At 44.8% G+C, this 15,704-nt stretch overlaps 2 protein-coding genes across 6 annotated transcripts in view; one reads left to right on the forward strand and one right to left on the reverse strand.

Moving 5' to 3' along the window:
* The window catches only part of brsk2a (BR serine/threonine kinase 2a), a 166,548-nt gene extending 153,793 nt beyond the window's left edge, over positions 1 to 12,755 (forward strand). For 2 of the 5 annotated variants that reach the window (XM_070972922.1, XM_070972923.1), the window contains 6 exons: positions 100 to 307; positions 418 to 466; positions 2,070 to 2,193; positions 3,388 to 3,568; positions 5,888 to 5,977; positions 10,476 to 12,755. In XM_070972922.1, the coding sequence (XP_070829023.1) occupies positions 100 to 307; positions 418 to 466; positions 2,070 to 2,193; positions 3,388 to 3,568; positions 5,888 to 5,977; positions 10,476 to 10,498 (675 nt within the window). In that variant the 3' untranslated portion in view covers positions 10,499 to 12,755. Of the gene's footprint in view, positions 1 to 99; positions 308 to 417; positions 467 to 2,069; positions 2,194 to 3,387; positions 3,569 to 5,887; positions 5,978 to 9,888 lie in introns of all 5 variants that reach the window. The other 3 variants (XM_070972919.1, XM_070972921.1, XM_070972920.1) reach the window with 2 other exon arrangements.
* A 329-nt stretch (positions 12,756 to 13,084) lies between these two features.
* The window catches only part of abtb2b (ankyrin repeat and BTB (POZ) domain containing 2b), a 45,047-nt gene continuing 42,427 nt past the window's right edge, over positions 13,085 to 15,704 (reverse strand). Inside the window, exons 15-17 of the mRNA XM_070972918.1 lie at positions 15,514 to 15,582; positions 14,716 to 14,829; positions 13,085 to 14,356 (exon numbers count right to left, since the gene is read on the reverse strand). Coding sequence (XP_070829019.1) covers positions 14,123 to 14,356; positions 14,716 to 14,829; positions 15,514 to 15,582 — 417 coding nt within the window. The 3' untranslated portion in view covers positions 13,085 to 14,122. The remainder of the gene's footprint in view (positions 14,357 to 14,715; positions 14,830 to 15,513; positions 15,583 to 15,704) is intronic.

Below are 15,704 nucleotides of genomic sequence, written 5' to 3' on the forward strand. Positions count from 1 at the left end.
GTGCCGCTGTCGCCCATCCGGCTGCACCACTTTCACCCTGTGGCGCCGGTGCCTTCTTCATTCACTGACCACCCACCCAAATCTATCCCCCTCATACAGGTTACCCCTCACCCCTCCCCTCGAGGCAGCCCCCTCCCCACCCCAAAGGGCACCCCTGTGCACACTCCCAAGGACAGCCCGGCCGGCACGCCCACCCCAACGCCGCCCCCCAGCCCTTCCATCGGAGGCATGCCTTGGAGGACACGCCTCAACTCCATCAAGAACAGCTTCCTGGGCTCACCTCGCTTCCACCGCAGGAAACTTCAAGGTACTGACATTACAGCAAACAAAAGATTTTTACAGTAAACACTGAATCATCTGTGATCTACTTATCTTGAGTCTTCCACCTTTGTCTGACCTTTGACCCTGCCCCCACAGTCCCCACACAAGAGGAGATGTCCAGCCTCACACCAGAGTCTTCCCCAGAGTGAGTAGATGCTGTACTTTTGAAGCCACCACCACCATCATAACTATGCATAACCCGTCAGCCTCTCAGTTATTGGCTCAAACGGGCTCACTCTCGATAGCGTGATGTTTTGGAAAGTATTACATCCATGAATGTTTGATTTTAACCTGCTGAGTTCCCTGTAATGGCCTCAGGCCTGGTCTGGGATGGAGAAGCACCACCGTAGCGGGAGGTAGCGGGTTGGTTATGAGGGAGGGAAGGGAAGGTAGCCTATGTGATGTTGCTGAGCTCCCAGGGGGCCTGATAACTCAAGGTTGGCCTAGATATGCCTGTTTGTTTGGCTGACTGTCTGGCTCGGCCATCACCATCTGGCTGAGAAGAACATCCTGGCTGGAAGGAGCTGGAGAGTTGGCTGGAAAAGACCTTCTCTTAGCTGGGTTGAGCTTGATCACAGGCATACACAGCCACATACCAGCTCTAACCAGCTTCTTACTGCAGAACAATGTGCACCTTAATGTCTCTGCTCACGTTAACATTAGTCATCTTTGATGACAGATTCATCTTTGAATCGGAAGTATTAATTCATATTTAAGGGGGAAATTGGAAGTTTTTCTTGCTCAAGTGTGAGTCTTGCAAATCCATCAAAACATTTTCAAGAATCTCATGAAATATTAATTTGGCTGACAACAAGAGTCCATATGGCTTATTAGTGGGTGCAGGTACACCTGGGCTGAGGCCAGTGGTGAATTCATCTACCTCTGCCCCTTCTGGACCTACAGTTCTGTTCACAGAGAGGCTCAATTATATCTCTCTCTCTCTCTCACACACACACACACACACACACACACACACACACACACACACACACACACACACACACACACACACTCTCTCTCTCTCTCTCTCTCTCTCTCTCTCTCTCTCTCTCTCTCTCTCTCTCTCCCTCACACTCACACACATTTACAAATACCCAGTTGCACACAAGGTGAAAGTCAGAAAACTTTCCTCCTCTGCACAGTTGTAGCTCATTTCCCTCCAGGTATCCTCTGTGTGCTCCTTTTCATTTCCCCAGAGCAGCAGAGAGAGATGGATGGATGAGTCTGTTAAGGAAAAAAGCAGAAATGGTGGAGAGAAGACAAACCCTCTTTAGTATGAATATACAGCAATAAACAGTATAAGCTCACGGATTGGGTAGCACGGTGGCACAGGTGGTAACACTGTCGCCTCACAGCTAGAAGGTTCCCGGTTTGAATCCCGTTGTGGGCGCTGGTGGCGTGTCCTCCACCCTGCCTTCGGTGCCTGCTGCTTGAGGAAAAAAGGGGCCTTGCATGCTCACCCAGGGTTTCCTCCTTAAATAACCCCCACTAAAAACATGCAAGAAGATCACCACCTGACCAATGATGACGAAAAAAAAAAAAAAGGATGGGTCCCCAGGCGCTGCTGTCGGCTGGCAGCTGGCAGCCCACCGCTCCTGGTCTGCCGCGGAGGATCGACAGACTGAGGATGGGTCAAACACAGAGAAATTAATTTCACAAAAAAGCATGGCATGTGCATGTCATGTGTGTGGTGCATGTATAGGTAATGTTGTGATAATAAAAAGTATGTTTTTCTTCTTTCCTCACAGACTTGCCAAAAAATCCTGGTTTGGTAACTTCATCAACCTGGAAAAAGAGGAGCAGATCTTCATCGTCATCAAAGACAAGCCTCTCAGCTCCATCAAGGCAGACATCGTTCAAGCCTTTCTCTCGGTACACACTCTGCTTTCCTTACGCCGTCTGATCCCTGCTCCCTGCGCCCAGACGTCTCTCTGTACACCTGCACATGTGTTGATGCAGCGGTATTACCTGAGTATCTGCTGTCTGATGCAGGACATTGCCTTTTCTAACGGCATTAGTGATTGGCTATGCTATGAGGCAGCCTCTCTCGGAGTGTTTGCTAACATGCTACTGATTTATGTAGCAATTCAGTAAACTGCTTGTGTTCAGCGCTTCTATTTTCTCTCTGACTGCAGACTCACTTGAGGTCAATAGAAAATCAACAGAGAGCACTGATCATTAGCATATAGATGCTTTGCCCTCAATACCTTGTATCGAGCATATGTGTGTGTGTGTGTGTGTGTGTGTGTGTGTGTGTGTGTGTGTGTGTGTGTATTTAGATGTGTAGTGCAAGAAATTGAGAAATAGTGTAGAGATTGTATCTGTGTGCGTGGTGTGTTTATGATAGTGTGAATGTACAAACACATGCAGGAACACAGGCAAATCGGGGCTTCTCGGCGAACGCGGCGGAATCTGTATCTACAAACATTCAGCGGTGGTAGTTGATATTCAGCGTACATAATTGAACACAACCTATTCTCACCCCAGTTAGACTTAACAAAGTCTAAGTAAATGCAAACTCTGCCAGTGCAGGTCAATGTCAAATCTGTTTCCCCATCCCTGTAGGTAGCTATTTTCTCCTCTGGGTTATGCTGGCTGGTATTCCAGACAGGAGATTGGCACCTGAATCAGTGGAATTATACCTCTCAGCACACTCACATTAATGGAATGTCAAACCCTCTCCAGCACTATAGTGAAACGTGACTATTTCAGAGCTCACCTGTTCATTGGGCATACAAATTCATTTTCGGCAGGAGAGTGCAATGTTGTTGGATGACTCAAGATTACATTAGCTTAAGTCTCCCTGGCATGCATGGCTACTCCCCGAGGCATTAATCTCCTTAGAGTTTCAACTGTGGCTCGGCAGTATGTGGAGGGTATTTTAATGAGGGTTTATTCACCTTGTCATTTGCAAGGTGTGGGAGAAAAATTAAGCATCAGTGCTTCCTATGTATAATCCCATTACTTGCCTCTTTTTACTACTTAGTTTTATTCATATCTTTTCCTCTTTGTCCATTTTTCCTTCTCTCACCCCTCTTCTTTTTTTTTTTTTTTTTGTTCTCCCAGATCCCCAGCCTGAGCCACAGCGTGATCTCTCAGACCAGTTTCCGAGCAGAGTACAAGTCCACAGCGGGCCCCACAGTCTTCCAGAAGCCGGTCAAATTCCAGGTGGATATCACCTACACGGAGAGCACAGCCGCCACTAAGGAGAACGGCATCTACTCTGTCACCTTCACCCTGCTCTCAGGTCAGGATGCGTCAAGTTATGAACCATCGTCTCATTTTCTTCTTATCCTGCGTGCATTGGGCTCACTGTGTGGACTAACTTCATGTCTGGAGACCCCAGTTCTGTCAGCCAGTGGAAGCAGAGTAGGGTCCCCACTCTCCTTTCTGCCATGAAACATTCAATCCAACTTAATGCGACATTAAATGTTAGCCAGCTAATGTTGTTAAAGATGATCTTTTTCTATTTGGTGATTTTGTGTTCGTGGATGCCGTTACCTTTTTATCCTGAGTGGAAAGGAGTTACAAAATATTGGAAAAAAAATTTTAATTTCTATATTTTATGCATGCGTTGTGAAGCTACTATAACACATCACTGACTCAGAGGATTCCAGTCTGTTTCAGGTGGTTTTATTGGGCTAAAATACTGCTGATATATTAAAATTTTATTATATTATAATGAATTTAATAATGTTAGCTGGCTTACTTTGCCTGTACTTAACGGAACGTCAGCCAGGTTGCATTTTTGTAGGTTAGCACAGTATTTCTTTCATACCTAGCACACCACCATTTTTTTTACTTCACAAAAAAAAAATTATCATGCATAGAGTCTTGAGCAGAGACGTGAGCATTTAAAAAAACACTAACTTTAGTCATGCAACGTCACACCTCATGCCCATGGACCCTACTCTCTTCCCATTGGTTCGCAGATGGACCCTTCCCCTTTATCACAGGACTAATAGACACACAGAAGGATCAGCACACCACACATGGGCAGCATACAGTAGAATCTAAAAGGTTGAGGTGACCTACATCCAGCATCCAGAGGGAACCCACACAAACTCTGCTGATGCACAGGTTGGCTGAGTGCTCTCCACCAGAGGGGGAATTCATTTCCAAAAAATTCAAGGCACTGTGTTTTATTTTTGTACTTCAGTGAAGCAGACTACCTTGAATTTATGGAGGATTGGTTTCCTTCTCTTGTGGAGCCCACACAGAAAGGGCCAAGTTCAAACCCAGGACCGTCCTGCAGTGTAGGCTTTAATCCCGGGAAACTCAGATGCTCGTCCAAACCGTTTTCCATTCCTGGAAATGTAGGCCGACAGTTTGCTTTCTTAAAACACACTGAAGCCTTATTGTAATTAATAAACACATGCAACAGTATGGCAAAATGTAGCTATCTCTGAGCTTTTTGAGAGCTTTGCTTGTAACTTTGAGAGATCATTAAGTCCTAACATTGTTTGGCTATTACAAAAGGCTCACAGCAGCATTCTGTTCAATCTAATGTTGATTCATATAAGTGCTGTTCTTTTGCATTAATGATTAATGACACCACCAAATAATACACTAAAGGTTGGTTGCATATTTGTCCTCGTTGCTGTTAGTGTTGCTTGATATGTGACCAATGCCATTTGAGTGTAGCTGAAGTTATACATTAAAAACAAGTGCAGATCCCAGCATTCTGTGATCGTGTGCTTCTGTTCTGGGGATAGAAAAAGTGTCATTTTGGCAAAAAATATTAATGCCTACTGCTGTGAGACACATCACAGAGGACAGAGAAACATACAGTGTTAATCTTGAATAATTGGTCATCTCATCAGGCTCACTGAGGTCTCAGGAAATTCAAGCGCACAAGTCACTTTGAAAAGTGTGGAGAGGCATCACTTACATGTGGAGTGGGATGCCGTCACACTTCAACCTGATGAAATTAAACTACGTTTGTGCTGTCTCCAGCCAACAAATAAACCACAAGTTCTGTTTCCTGAGGTGGGTGTTTTTCAAACTCACTGCCAGAAAGAATGTCTGCCTAAGGATTTTCAAAGTTCTTCCAATCCTGAACGCTTGATAAGATTTTCCCCCATCCTCCCTGAGCATAACAAGATGAGGTCTGTCTATGCAAGATTACATACTATGCAATCATGCGTGCATGCTTAGTCTTGCAGAAACACATGCGTGCTCTCTCTCACTCTCTTTCTGTCTCACACACAAACTTACAGTCGTACACACACTCTGAAGTGGGGGGCACCCATTTGAGCTGAATGGAGTGTAATAGTGGCTGTTTGGAGCCTGCTGGTTCTTCCATGTCACTGACCATATACTGTATACAGCAGGCAGCCAGCAGGAGCTTACAGTGGCACTCCTCTCTGGCCTCCATTTATCATCTCAGGCTCTCTGCAGCTTTCCCAGCTCACATTTCCCACCATGCACTTCTTCTCCTCTCCTCATCTCCTCATCTTTACCTCTTCCCCACTCTTAATTTCTGCATGTTTTCTACACTCTGTCGGTCTGATGCAGCTGATCATGACAGTACTTCCTCTGTGGGCTTTTGTCTTTCTGTGTTTAGGACCAAGCCGGCGTTTTAAGCGAGTGGTGGAGACGATTCAGAGCCAGTTGTTAAGCACACATGACCAGCCTGGGGTCCAACAGCTGTCTGGTGAGTAGGAAATCCTCTTTAAAGAAAGAAGAAAACTCCAAACCCTCTTCACCCTTACCCCCACCGCCTCATCCGTCCATCCCTCCCCCCTGACAAACCACCTTCACCACTGAAGCTAAGCTAAATCCTGCCCTCCTCATCCCCCGTGCTTGAAATCCCGAGCCCCTCTCTCTGCTTCTCCGAAACGGCTTCCATTGCATGCCCGCGCCTCACTGCCTTGAAAGGATGGGAGTTGCTCTCAAGCACCGACTGCGGGTCAAATGTTGTCTCGTTGCCCTGGCAGTGAAGATTAGAGTAGAGGTCGGGCGAGCTGCTTTGCATTCTGTTACTCCTACTTCCAAGGCTGATTGTCGGAGCTCGTCACCATGGCAACACCGCTGCACCTCAACGCACTCCCACAATGCACTGCACTGCACAGCCACTCACCACACCTGACAAGCGCTCCCCCTCTCTCCCCCTCTGTCCCCCTCTCTCTCTCTCTCTCTCTCTCTCTGGATGCTTGTACAACAGGACCCCCTCCCTCTGTTTTCCCCAGTCCACCAGAAAGGCATCTGACTGGCAGCCCTCATCACCACCTAATCGTTTACCTGTGAACTTTGTGACGTTATTCCGTCCCGTCACTAGTCACGGGGTTGGTGCTGAGCCTGAACATGTGTAAAAAAAAAAAAGCCTGCTCTTTCCTTAATGTGGCTCTGTCCTCTTCACCCCACCTGCAGTCTGGACGATGAAAATAAAGATAAGAGAGAAACGGGGATCCGATTCTTCCCCTTAGCATGTCCTCCCTTGTGAGTCACTGCTGTTTGTGTCCATCTCAGTTGCCATCCTCTTGACAGCAGCTCCACCTGCTGGTAAGACAGGAAAACACCACCAACCTGTAATGCAGCGTTTTTATAAGGGGGAGGTGTGCTGCTTTTTTTGGACGTCAGTTTTATCGCATCCACAAATCATACTCTGTTTGTGTCTTCCTTTGTCCTTCAAACCCATGTCCACGTCCGATGCAGCTTACTGACACTTAGCCATCGTACAGCTTCGTACTTTTGTGGCTTCTGTGGCTCTTGTGCAGTGTTACCCACTACGGCACTCGGGAATGAACAGCAGTCACCACAGCTGGTGTGATATTTAACAGTCTGCTATCACTGCTGTGCCTCAGTAAGTTTACCAATTACTTCTGATCTTTTATATTAATGTAGAGTTAATTAACAGGCTGAGGTGTGAAGATGGCGAAATTACAATCAATTGCATTGCTGTGGGTTGTGTCAGCAACAGAGACGGCATTGTAAGTAAAACTCAGTACTAGTATGATCTGAGAACCACTTGAAGCAGATAGGATATTACAAAACAGAAATAAGAAAGTGTAGTACTCTACTCTGTGCCCTATCAGAGCTGATACATTTGGTGTCAGTGCCAGTTGTTTTTGGTCAGTCTGAACAGATTTCATGTCTTTACACGATAAGGGCATCTCACACTGTAATATGAATCTTAGAGCAGGTCAGTGTGTGCTGAGCCGTAATTGAAAGCATTGTTAGACTCTTCCGCCTCCCTCTTTTCTTTTGACCTCCTAACACACCTTCGGTGCTACCTGACCGCAGGGCCTTTGAAAAAAGGCCAGTGGCTGTAATTAAGAATAGAAATGGCTTTGCATACTAATGTGTGTCTGACAAAAGGTTTCATCAAGTCTTGGTCATTGTGTCCCCTAATCACTATTAACAGCAGTGTACCTGGGAGCCGAGCTTAGGGAGACAATAGAGAGGTTGGAACAATAAGAAGAGTATGGGAGAGTGTAACGAGCGTACTTTGGGACTGCAGAGGACAGCCATTCACTGAGAGGACGGTGTATCTTTTACTTAACAGGTGACATCAAGTTAGTTTACTGCCATTTTTGAAATTGTGCAGGTTTGGGTGGAGTGAAGTGTCTAAATGTGGATTTCTTCATATGTCAGAAAGGTGGAGAGAACATAAGGGTCAAGTTGGCTGCAACCATTTTCGAGCAGGATGATGGAGCAGGTGAAACCAACTGTGGCACAGCCACACTTGTCCACGCACAATAAGAGCAGTCACATACCTCCCCGCCAAGGAGGTTACAGGAAATACAAGAAAGCTGGTTGAGGGTGTAGCACGCGCCAAGGGCGAAGCCATGAAATTCTGGAGGGAGATTCTGAATCACACGGCGGATACACAAATTATTTTTCACTTTTGTTACCTTTGCAAGATCGAGAAGGGCATTTGGCCTTGGCGGAATAAATGCAACACATCTTAAAATCCAGCAGATGGTAGTGAAGTTCAATAATGACAACACACAGCTGATTGCACAAATGGGATGACTCCATATTCGCATCCACATCCACAGGTACCTAAATCCTCTGCAGACACATGTAGTTATTCAAGCTTCCTTCAGAGAGCAGGCATTATGGAGCACGCAGGGCCAGTGGCTTCATGGGAGAACTGGAGAACTAAGGTGTGGCTATGCAAACGTAAATACACGCATATCAAACAAGTCATTATGCTAAAGTTTGCCTGTATCTCCAAGCAGGAAGTCTTCACACCAGCAGCGTGTTCATAATGTCAGGCTGAGTTTTGAAAATGGGGCAGTTTCAGCACAAAGCTGCTAAAACAGAATTTCCAACAGCGTTTTATTAAGTGCACACACACTCTCCAGTCGAGTGTGTGTGTGTATGTGTGCACGCGTGTGTTTTGTCATCCGTTCGGTACCCCTGTCTGTTTTTACTGATGTTGTCACTGTTCATCTGTCGGCCCACAGGACTCTGTCGTGCAAATGGCTCCTCTGTCAAGTATTCAGAAACAGTCCCGCGTGTGAACGATGGCTCCCAGAGATGTGCTCCGTGTGTGTGTGTGCGCGCCATTAACAGAAAGAACATCAACTCTTTATTTGCTCCATCTCTCATGCTTTGTTGTCCTTACCACTCCACATACCTGCAGTGGGACCATTAAGGCCCGGCAGAAAGAATGAGTGTGTTTAACTGAAGATCATTTGCATACTTCCAGGCATGCGCACACACACACAAACATACACACAAGTGTGCTTATAGTAGTTAGGAAGAAATAAACGTGTATTATTTAGCATATCCACACCTTTTATTCAGCACAAAGCGTCAAGTTAAAACAGATTTATGACTTTAATGCAAGTCACCGCCCTTTTGACTCTGTTGTAGTGAAATCACACGAGTTGGACTTTTTCTGACTTCAAAGAGTTGGCACAATGATGATGCAGCCTCCCACTGTGTTTGATGTCTTTGGTCAGGTTTCATAGCTAGCTGAGGTGTAAAACTCTGAACTCAAGTGTAGAAATGTGTTGATCAAAGGTTGTCTCTTTGCTCTGGGCAGACTTGAGTCCAAACATGACTGCATTAGATGCGCTTCACTCGGCACAATAGCCACCAGACAGAGAGCCTCCATCGCCTGCGCTTTGCCGAGGTTCGAGTTGCCCCCTCGGTGCCATAACGGTGCATCTCATTGTCCTCCTTCCGTCCTCTGTCCTGCTTCTGGCTGGCCGGACCTGCTGAGGCACCAGCTCACACAGATGACGCACCGCGCTTACTCTTTCTGCATCACACACTTTATTTGTGAGAGGAATTTACTCGAGTATCAGTCTACAGACCCCCGCAGTTTGCTTTCATTTTGAGTTTTTGATTGAATGGCTACTCGCGTTTTCTCATTGGTTGTGCTGTGACATATGCATGGTTTATGGGAGCTCACACATAGTCCCGACGTGGCTGCCCCAGCAGTCCTCATCCTCGCTGTGTCGACAGTCCTCCTCCTCGCCTCTGCTTGCTCTGTCTTACCTGTAGCCGCGTCTCTATCCTGTGAACCCCATTGTTCATTAGTTTGTTTGTTCTCTTTCTTCTCTCTTTTCCCCTTTTTTTGTCCTCTTTTCTTTCCGTCTGTGTACCTAGGCAGCCCATTGAGTAACTTCTTTGACGTAATAAAACAACTTTTTTCAGACGAGAAGAACGGACAGGTGCCCCACCCCTCTGGCACGCCCTCCAAGCACTGCCCCTCGCCCATGCACGTCCGGAGGCACGAGCCAGAAAATAATGACACCAAATGCCCCGCTGCGGGCCGAGACAGAGCCAAGTTGTCGCTGGCGTCTGTGGGGACACAGGAGGAGTCTTAGACTGAGACGCTGCGTAGTTGAGCCAGTGCGAAAACCCATCCCAGTATCACTATAAGCCAGTGGCACGGAGACAATACTCTCTCTGTGCATAGCTAGATGTACATAATCATTTATGGACATTTTTTATATAAAATAACTTTATATAGATAGAAATATATTGAGAGAAGAGATATTTTACAAGTAGCATACTGCACATTCATGACAAACACACACTCCTGTCCTTCCACTCCCCCTCTCATCACCTCTCAGTGTCCACCATCATCATCACCACCCCTCACCCTGACCATCTAATTGCCTGTGGGCCTTGCTGTTTTTTGCTCCCTTGCTGCTAACCTGTGTGATGACCTGACTTGTTTCTGATACCAGGAATTATCCAGAAAACCTATTAAGTCCCTCCTCCTGCTCCCCGCTCCACTCGCCCTCCCTCGACCACCCCTCCACCCCCCCCCCAGCGTGCCGAGAGAGAGGACATTTGTTGACGGAGGACTGCTTTTAGAGGTGCGCTGAGAGGGTGGGGGGTTACCATGGAAACAGACCCTTCATGCAGACTTCTGCCTTCATCTCCCTCTGCGCCCCTTCTCCACCTCCGGCAGCCATCAGTAGAAGTAGACGAAAATAACTTTAGTGTTCCCCTACCTGAGAAACAGACGAAACACGCACACACGCACAACTCATCTGCACACACCACAACAAAACAAGAACGCAGTCCCCTCACCGCCCCAACCCCTTTCCTCCGCTCGAGCTCCAGGAGCGTTCATTAATCGGAAGCGAGCGTTTTACAAAAAGACAGTGCACACACAGAACACACACATGCATACACGCACAGGTCCAGTATGCACAGCAAACTCTGGGATGTATTAACAAGAACACGAGCAACAACAACAACAACAGTTAAAAGACGACGTGCAGAAACACTGACTGAATCAGAGGAGGAGAGGAGGAGGAGGAGGAGTTTTGTGGAAAGCCCAAACAGCCGACGCGGATGCTTGCTGGATTGTATTTCTTTGCTTTTTAATGTACTTTCTTTGTGAAGAACTGGGTTTAAAATACTAACTGACTTTATTAGAATTAACTCTATTGCTGCAAATGGACTGGAATTGTGATTTCAGAGAGGCGTGGGGCGCGAGTAGGACAGGGCAGGGGGCCGCGGGGGAGATGATATGATAGTATAGGGTTGGGGGGAGGGACACGGGTGGGTATGTGGGGTATTTAAAATGAATGATCTATTCTGTTGTACAGACTGATATCATTTCTTATGTAAAAAAAAAAAATGAAATGTCTAGTTGTGACACTATGTTTAGATACCATAGGGTCAGGTTGGTAAACCTGCACCTGCCACTTAACTGTTCTTTTAAATTCTTCCGTGTATTTTTGTTACATGATCATTTACGTCCTTGTTTGACCTAATAATGATCCGAACGGTCCTGTTTGTGTTATCTGCAGCACTTTGTCTTTGGTTTTTCATTTATACCTCTCTCTTAGTCTCACATACCAGCAGTAGGAGTAGAGGAACAACAACAACAAAAAAATGACGACGTGATAAATGCAATTGTGGATATTTTTGTATTTTTGTCCTTATTTATTCATGTTTGTTCATCTCACTGTTTGAGTTCCTAATTTATTATAACTTGGCTATTTATATGAACAAAGCTGTTAGGTCAGTTGAATGTTATTTATTACCCTCTTGTGTGTTCGTAAAATGGGGCAACATTTGAAGAAAAAAAAAAACCTTTTTTTTCTTTTGCTTTGGTCTGAATTTAACAGAATTATGTGAACAATGACAAGTCACAAATTCTCTTTTCCCTGACCTCCCTGAAGAGGGAAAGAGAACTTGTGGGAACTCTTGGAAAAAAAATTATTTACCAGTAATTTAAGAATGTAGACTTAGCCTCTTTTTGGAGAGGAAATATGCTCTCCTATTGATATTTGTCAGTTTCATATTATTGTGCTTGTAGGCCAGGCCTGAGGAGAAGGACACCACAGATCCCAAACTACTTCTTCTCTTTGTAAATAGACAGACAAACCGTGGGGGTTGATCATCTTCTCAACCATGCTGGGGATTCCTGCTCTATGCTTTTAGCTTGTATTGCTGTGTGCATGTCAAACATGAGCTTTTCTTTGCATGGCTTTAGTGTTCATGTTCCATGCCAAACTCACTCCTTCTCTCAGCCTTCATCAGTTCTCTCTCCACTAAACTACCTTTGAACCTTTCAACTCCCCACTCTGCCCCTTACTTTTCACCCTCTCTGCTTTGATTTCTGGCCTTCTTCTTCTTTTTTTTTAATTGACCCCTCGCTCCTGCTGATCTTTCCCTCCCTCCTCCTCTTATCTTGTGCACAAAGCTTTTGAACAATGCTTCCTTTACTCTGTACCTCTCTCTGGAAGGCTCGGAGGTCTGAGCTCTCTCTACCTGTCGGTGGAAGAGGCACAGTGAGGGGATACCAGTACACAAACACAAAGCAATACCCTATTGTTCACCCTCCTTTCTGTTTTCTACAATGGGAAGCTAGCAGCACCAAGGACATCCAGTGATTCTGAGGCCCAGAGCGGTCTTTGACAGAGCAGGAACAAAACTGACTGATGTAATCCCCATATAAAATAACTGTGAGCATCTTCAGTGCTGAAACAAATAAACTCATTAAGTTATGGTGTGTTGGTTTTCCTTCTTTGTGCCGTTACATTTATGGGTAAGTGCAGACCTGCAGTAAGTATCCATAGACTTTTAAAGGGTTTACCCAATACAAGGATATGTTAAGTGCTACAAAGTTAAGATTAATGTAGGTTTAGGTATTGTAATCTTTACTTCACCTTCTCAGCATTTCCTGTGAGTTAATCTCATTTATTCATTCTTTTTTATGGCACGTGATGACTTTCACATTGTAGGTTTGTGCTTTTGCAAGCAAGAGTGTTCCTGGATTTCAGGTGAGTCTGTGCAAACCTACACAAACAGATGGCAATGAAATGTTTGCACCAGTAAAAATGACAAGGCTTTCTTACCAGGTTTATTACAATATTCAGCATTAAAACAGACTTTATGTAATCCAAATCCCATGATGGATTCTGCTGCTGTACCTGTGTAGAAGCATTAAACCTCAGCATACATAAGCTTAATTAACTGTTAGAGTGTACCTGGAAAAACAACAGTTACACAGAAGCAACTTTTCAACAATAATATTAATAATTTGCTTGGATTAAAAAAAAAAAAAAAAACACAATAAAAGGGAACGCCCCGATAAATACTCTCACATCTTTTTTTCTCATTAAATAGAAAATGTCCATCCCACTCTTAAGTGTTTTGTTTCTGCCGTACTTTTTAAAAATAGAAAATAAAAACATACAGTTACATTAAAAAGTACATTTGTTAATTCAAAGCTTACATCAATGCTGGAGGCACTGAATCTACTTCCCTCCTCCCACTCTGCATTATTAGTTTGACCAAGCCAAAAGTCCAGCATGGCCGCCTCACTTGACTCTTTAATAGATGCTTCAGTCCATTGTCACTTTTCATAACTTCAGTCAGAACCAGGAGGGCGCCGATGATCCCAATCCTCTGAGGCAATCTTTGTGCTGCCACTTTCGTCCATTAGAGGGCAGCAGTGTTTCAGAATTCAGAGTTCCAACCTGTTGCATCAATCTGTTGCTTCTCCGTTTAAGCTTCCCGAGCCTCAGAGGAAAAAGCATTACATTGTCCAATTTTCTTCTCCATAAACATGCTGTACACTGCAATAACTGTCAAGATGGAGTGCTTGGCACTAAATATGAAACACTGAATTGTCCACAGAGCAAAGTCTAAACTGCTGCCAAATAACTCACTGAAATGTGTCAAATACTGTGGAAGTTGCTTGTTACCAGAGATAGGATCAGATGTTACTAACAAAACATCTGTACTCAAACTATTAAGAGAGCTTCTTAAGATCTGATCCTGTATCAGTGATGAGATAAAACTTCCGCTTTGACTGCCACATTCTTCCAGTTATTTCTGTCTTCTCTCCTCAGCAGCTGACCTGTTGTCCTCAAACTCGGGAGGTGACATGGAGAGAGCGTAGCCGTTGAGCCAGGCTGGCCTCGAGCTCCTCCAGAGGTGAGTCTCCCCTGCTGTAGACCAGCATAGAAGTGGAGACGTTCCCTTGTCGGGTGCCGGGCGGTCCCAGCAGCAGGCTCCTGAAGCCCTCTTTCTCCAGTAAAGCAGGCATCTGCTGCAAGAAGTAACCTTCACAGAATGAGCTCAGCTCCACTGATCCATGGGCCTGAGAAAAGGAGAGGATAAATGAATGGTTCACTCTTTTGCCACATTAACAGTGTAGGTGTAAAAGAAAACTGCTTTTCAGTGTAGAATGTGGACCATTTATCATGCAACGTGATGCATTTTGTGCAGTAAATCTCATTTGATGTGTGGAATGGGAATCATCCCACTTGTTATTCTGAAGAAATACAGTTTGTATTCGTACAACATCTTTTTTCATTTGAACATAAAACATTTCCTTCGGTGACTGACCTCAGTTACATATGCAGCATAATAAAGCTTTTCAGTCATATTTGCTTTATTCAGAGAACAGTATGATATAATCCAGGCTTCTCAGTGTGTGTGTGTGTGTGTGTGTGTTACCTTTGCCGTCTTGTAGATGCTGACTGCATTATCCAGGTTGATGTGCTGAGAGCAGATGAGTTCACAGTGTCTTTGTAGCAGCCCCAGCTGGAACTGACTAGCAGCTGACAACAACTGCAGGCGAAAACACAAGCAAATGTTGCCACTGGAGAATCACGGTCTCATATTTCACTCAGTAACATAAAGACAGCCACAGCAGTGAAGGACGGTGTTATCTACTTTCATCCTGAATAAGTTAAGATTACTGTGCTGACTAGCTTGATTGTCAAGACATGGAGACACATTAACACATAGAAGTCTCCAGTTTAGCCAAAACCACATCTCTGAAAATGAAGGCGGAGGATGAAATTATACCATTTGTCAAACATTTTCTGCATTTTACTGCTTTCGTCCACTTTGACCTACAGTGAACGGTGTTTTACAGTGCAACAGACCATTGCAATGGATTGTATGGTATGCTGACCTTTGTTTTTAGTTCTGAATAGAGTTCAACTGGGGATTTGCGTGACCACAAACCTTTTGCCCTCTAAAAAGGAGTGCATATACACTGTAATTGCAGAGCTTCACTAAAAGGCCAATGGGTCTCATTATGAATAGGACATTGCAGAAAACATATTGTATAGGTGCACATGGAGAGGAAGTAGCTGTCGTGTGTACCATGTATAATTAATCATAATCAAATTTGATAGAATTTTAATGTTTTCTATAGTAGGTTAAAGCAGGTAAATTACACCGTGTTGAGATCCTTTTATCTTGTGAGCACGTGTGGCTAATAACCCTGGGATTTTTGTATCTCACCTCCAGCAGGTCAGGAACAGTGGTTTTCAGTGACTCTGTTCCTCCACAGTACAGGTATGACATCATTATCTGCAGGGAGGTCAAAGGTCTCATTTAGGAACAAGTCAGTACAGTAGTTGAGCTAAAAAATGTATGTGTTTCATCATATGCAATGACTCTGTCTCCATCAGTTTGCCATCAATCTTGTTTCA

Source organism: Chaetodon trifascialis, chromosome 10, assembly GCF_039877785.1.
Source record: "Chaetodon trifascialis isolate fChaTrf1 chromosome 10, fChaTrf1.hap1, whole genome shotgun sequence".
NCBI lineage: Eukaryota > Metazoa > Chordata > Actinopteri > Chaetodontiformes > Chaetodontidae > Chaetodon > Chaetodon trifascialis.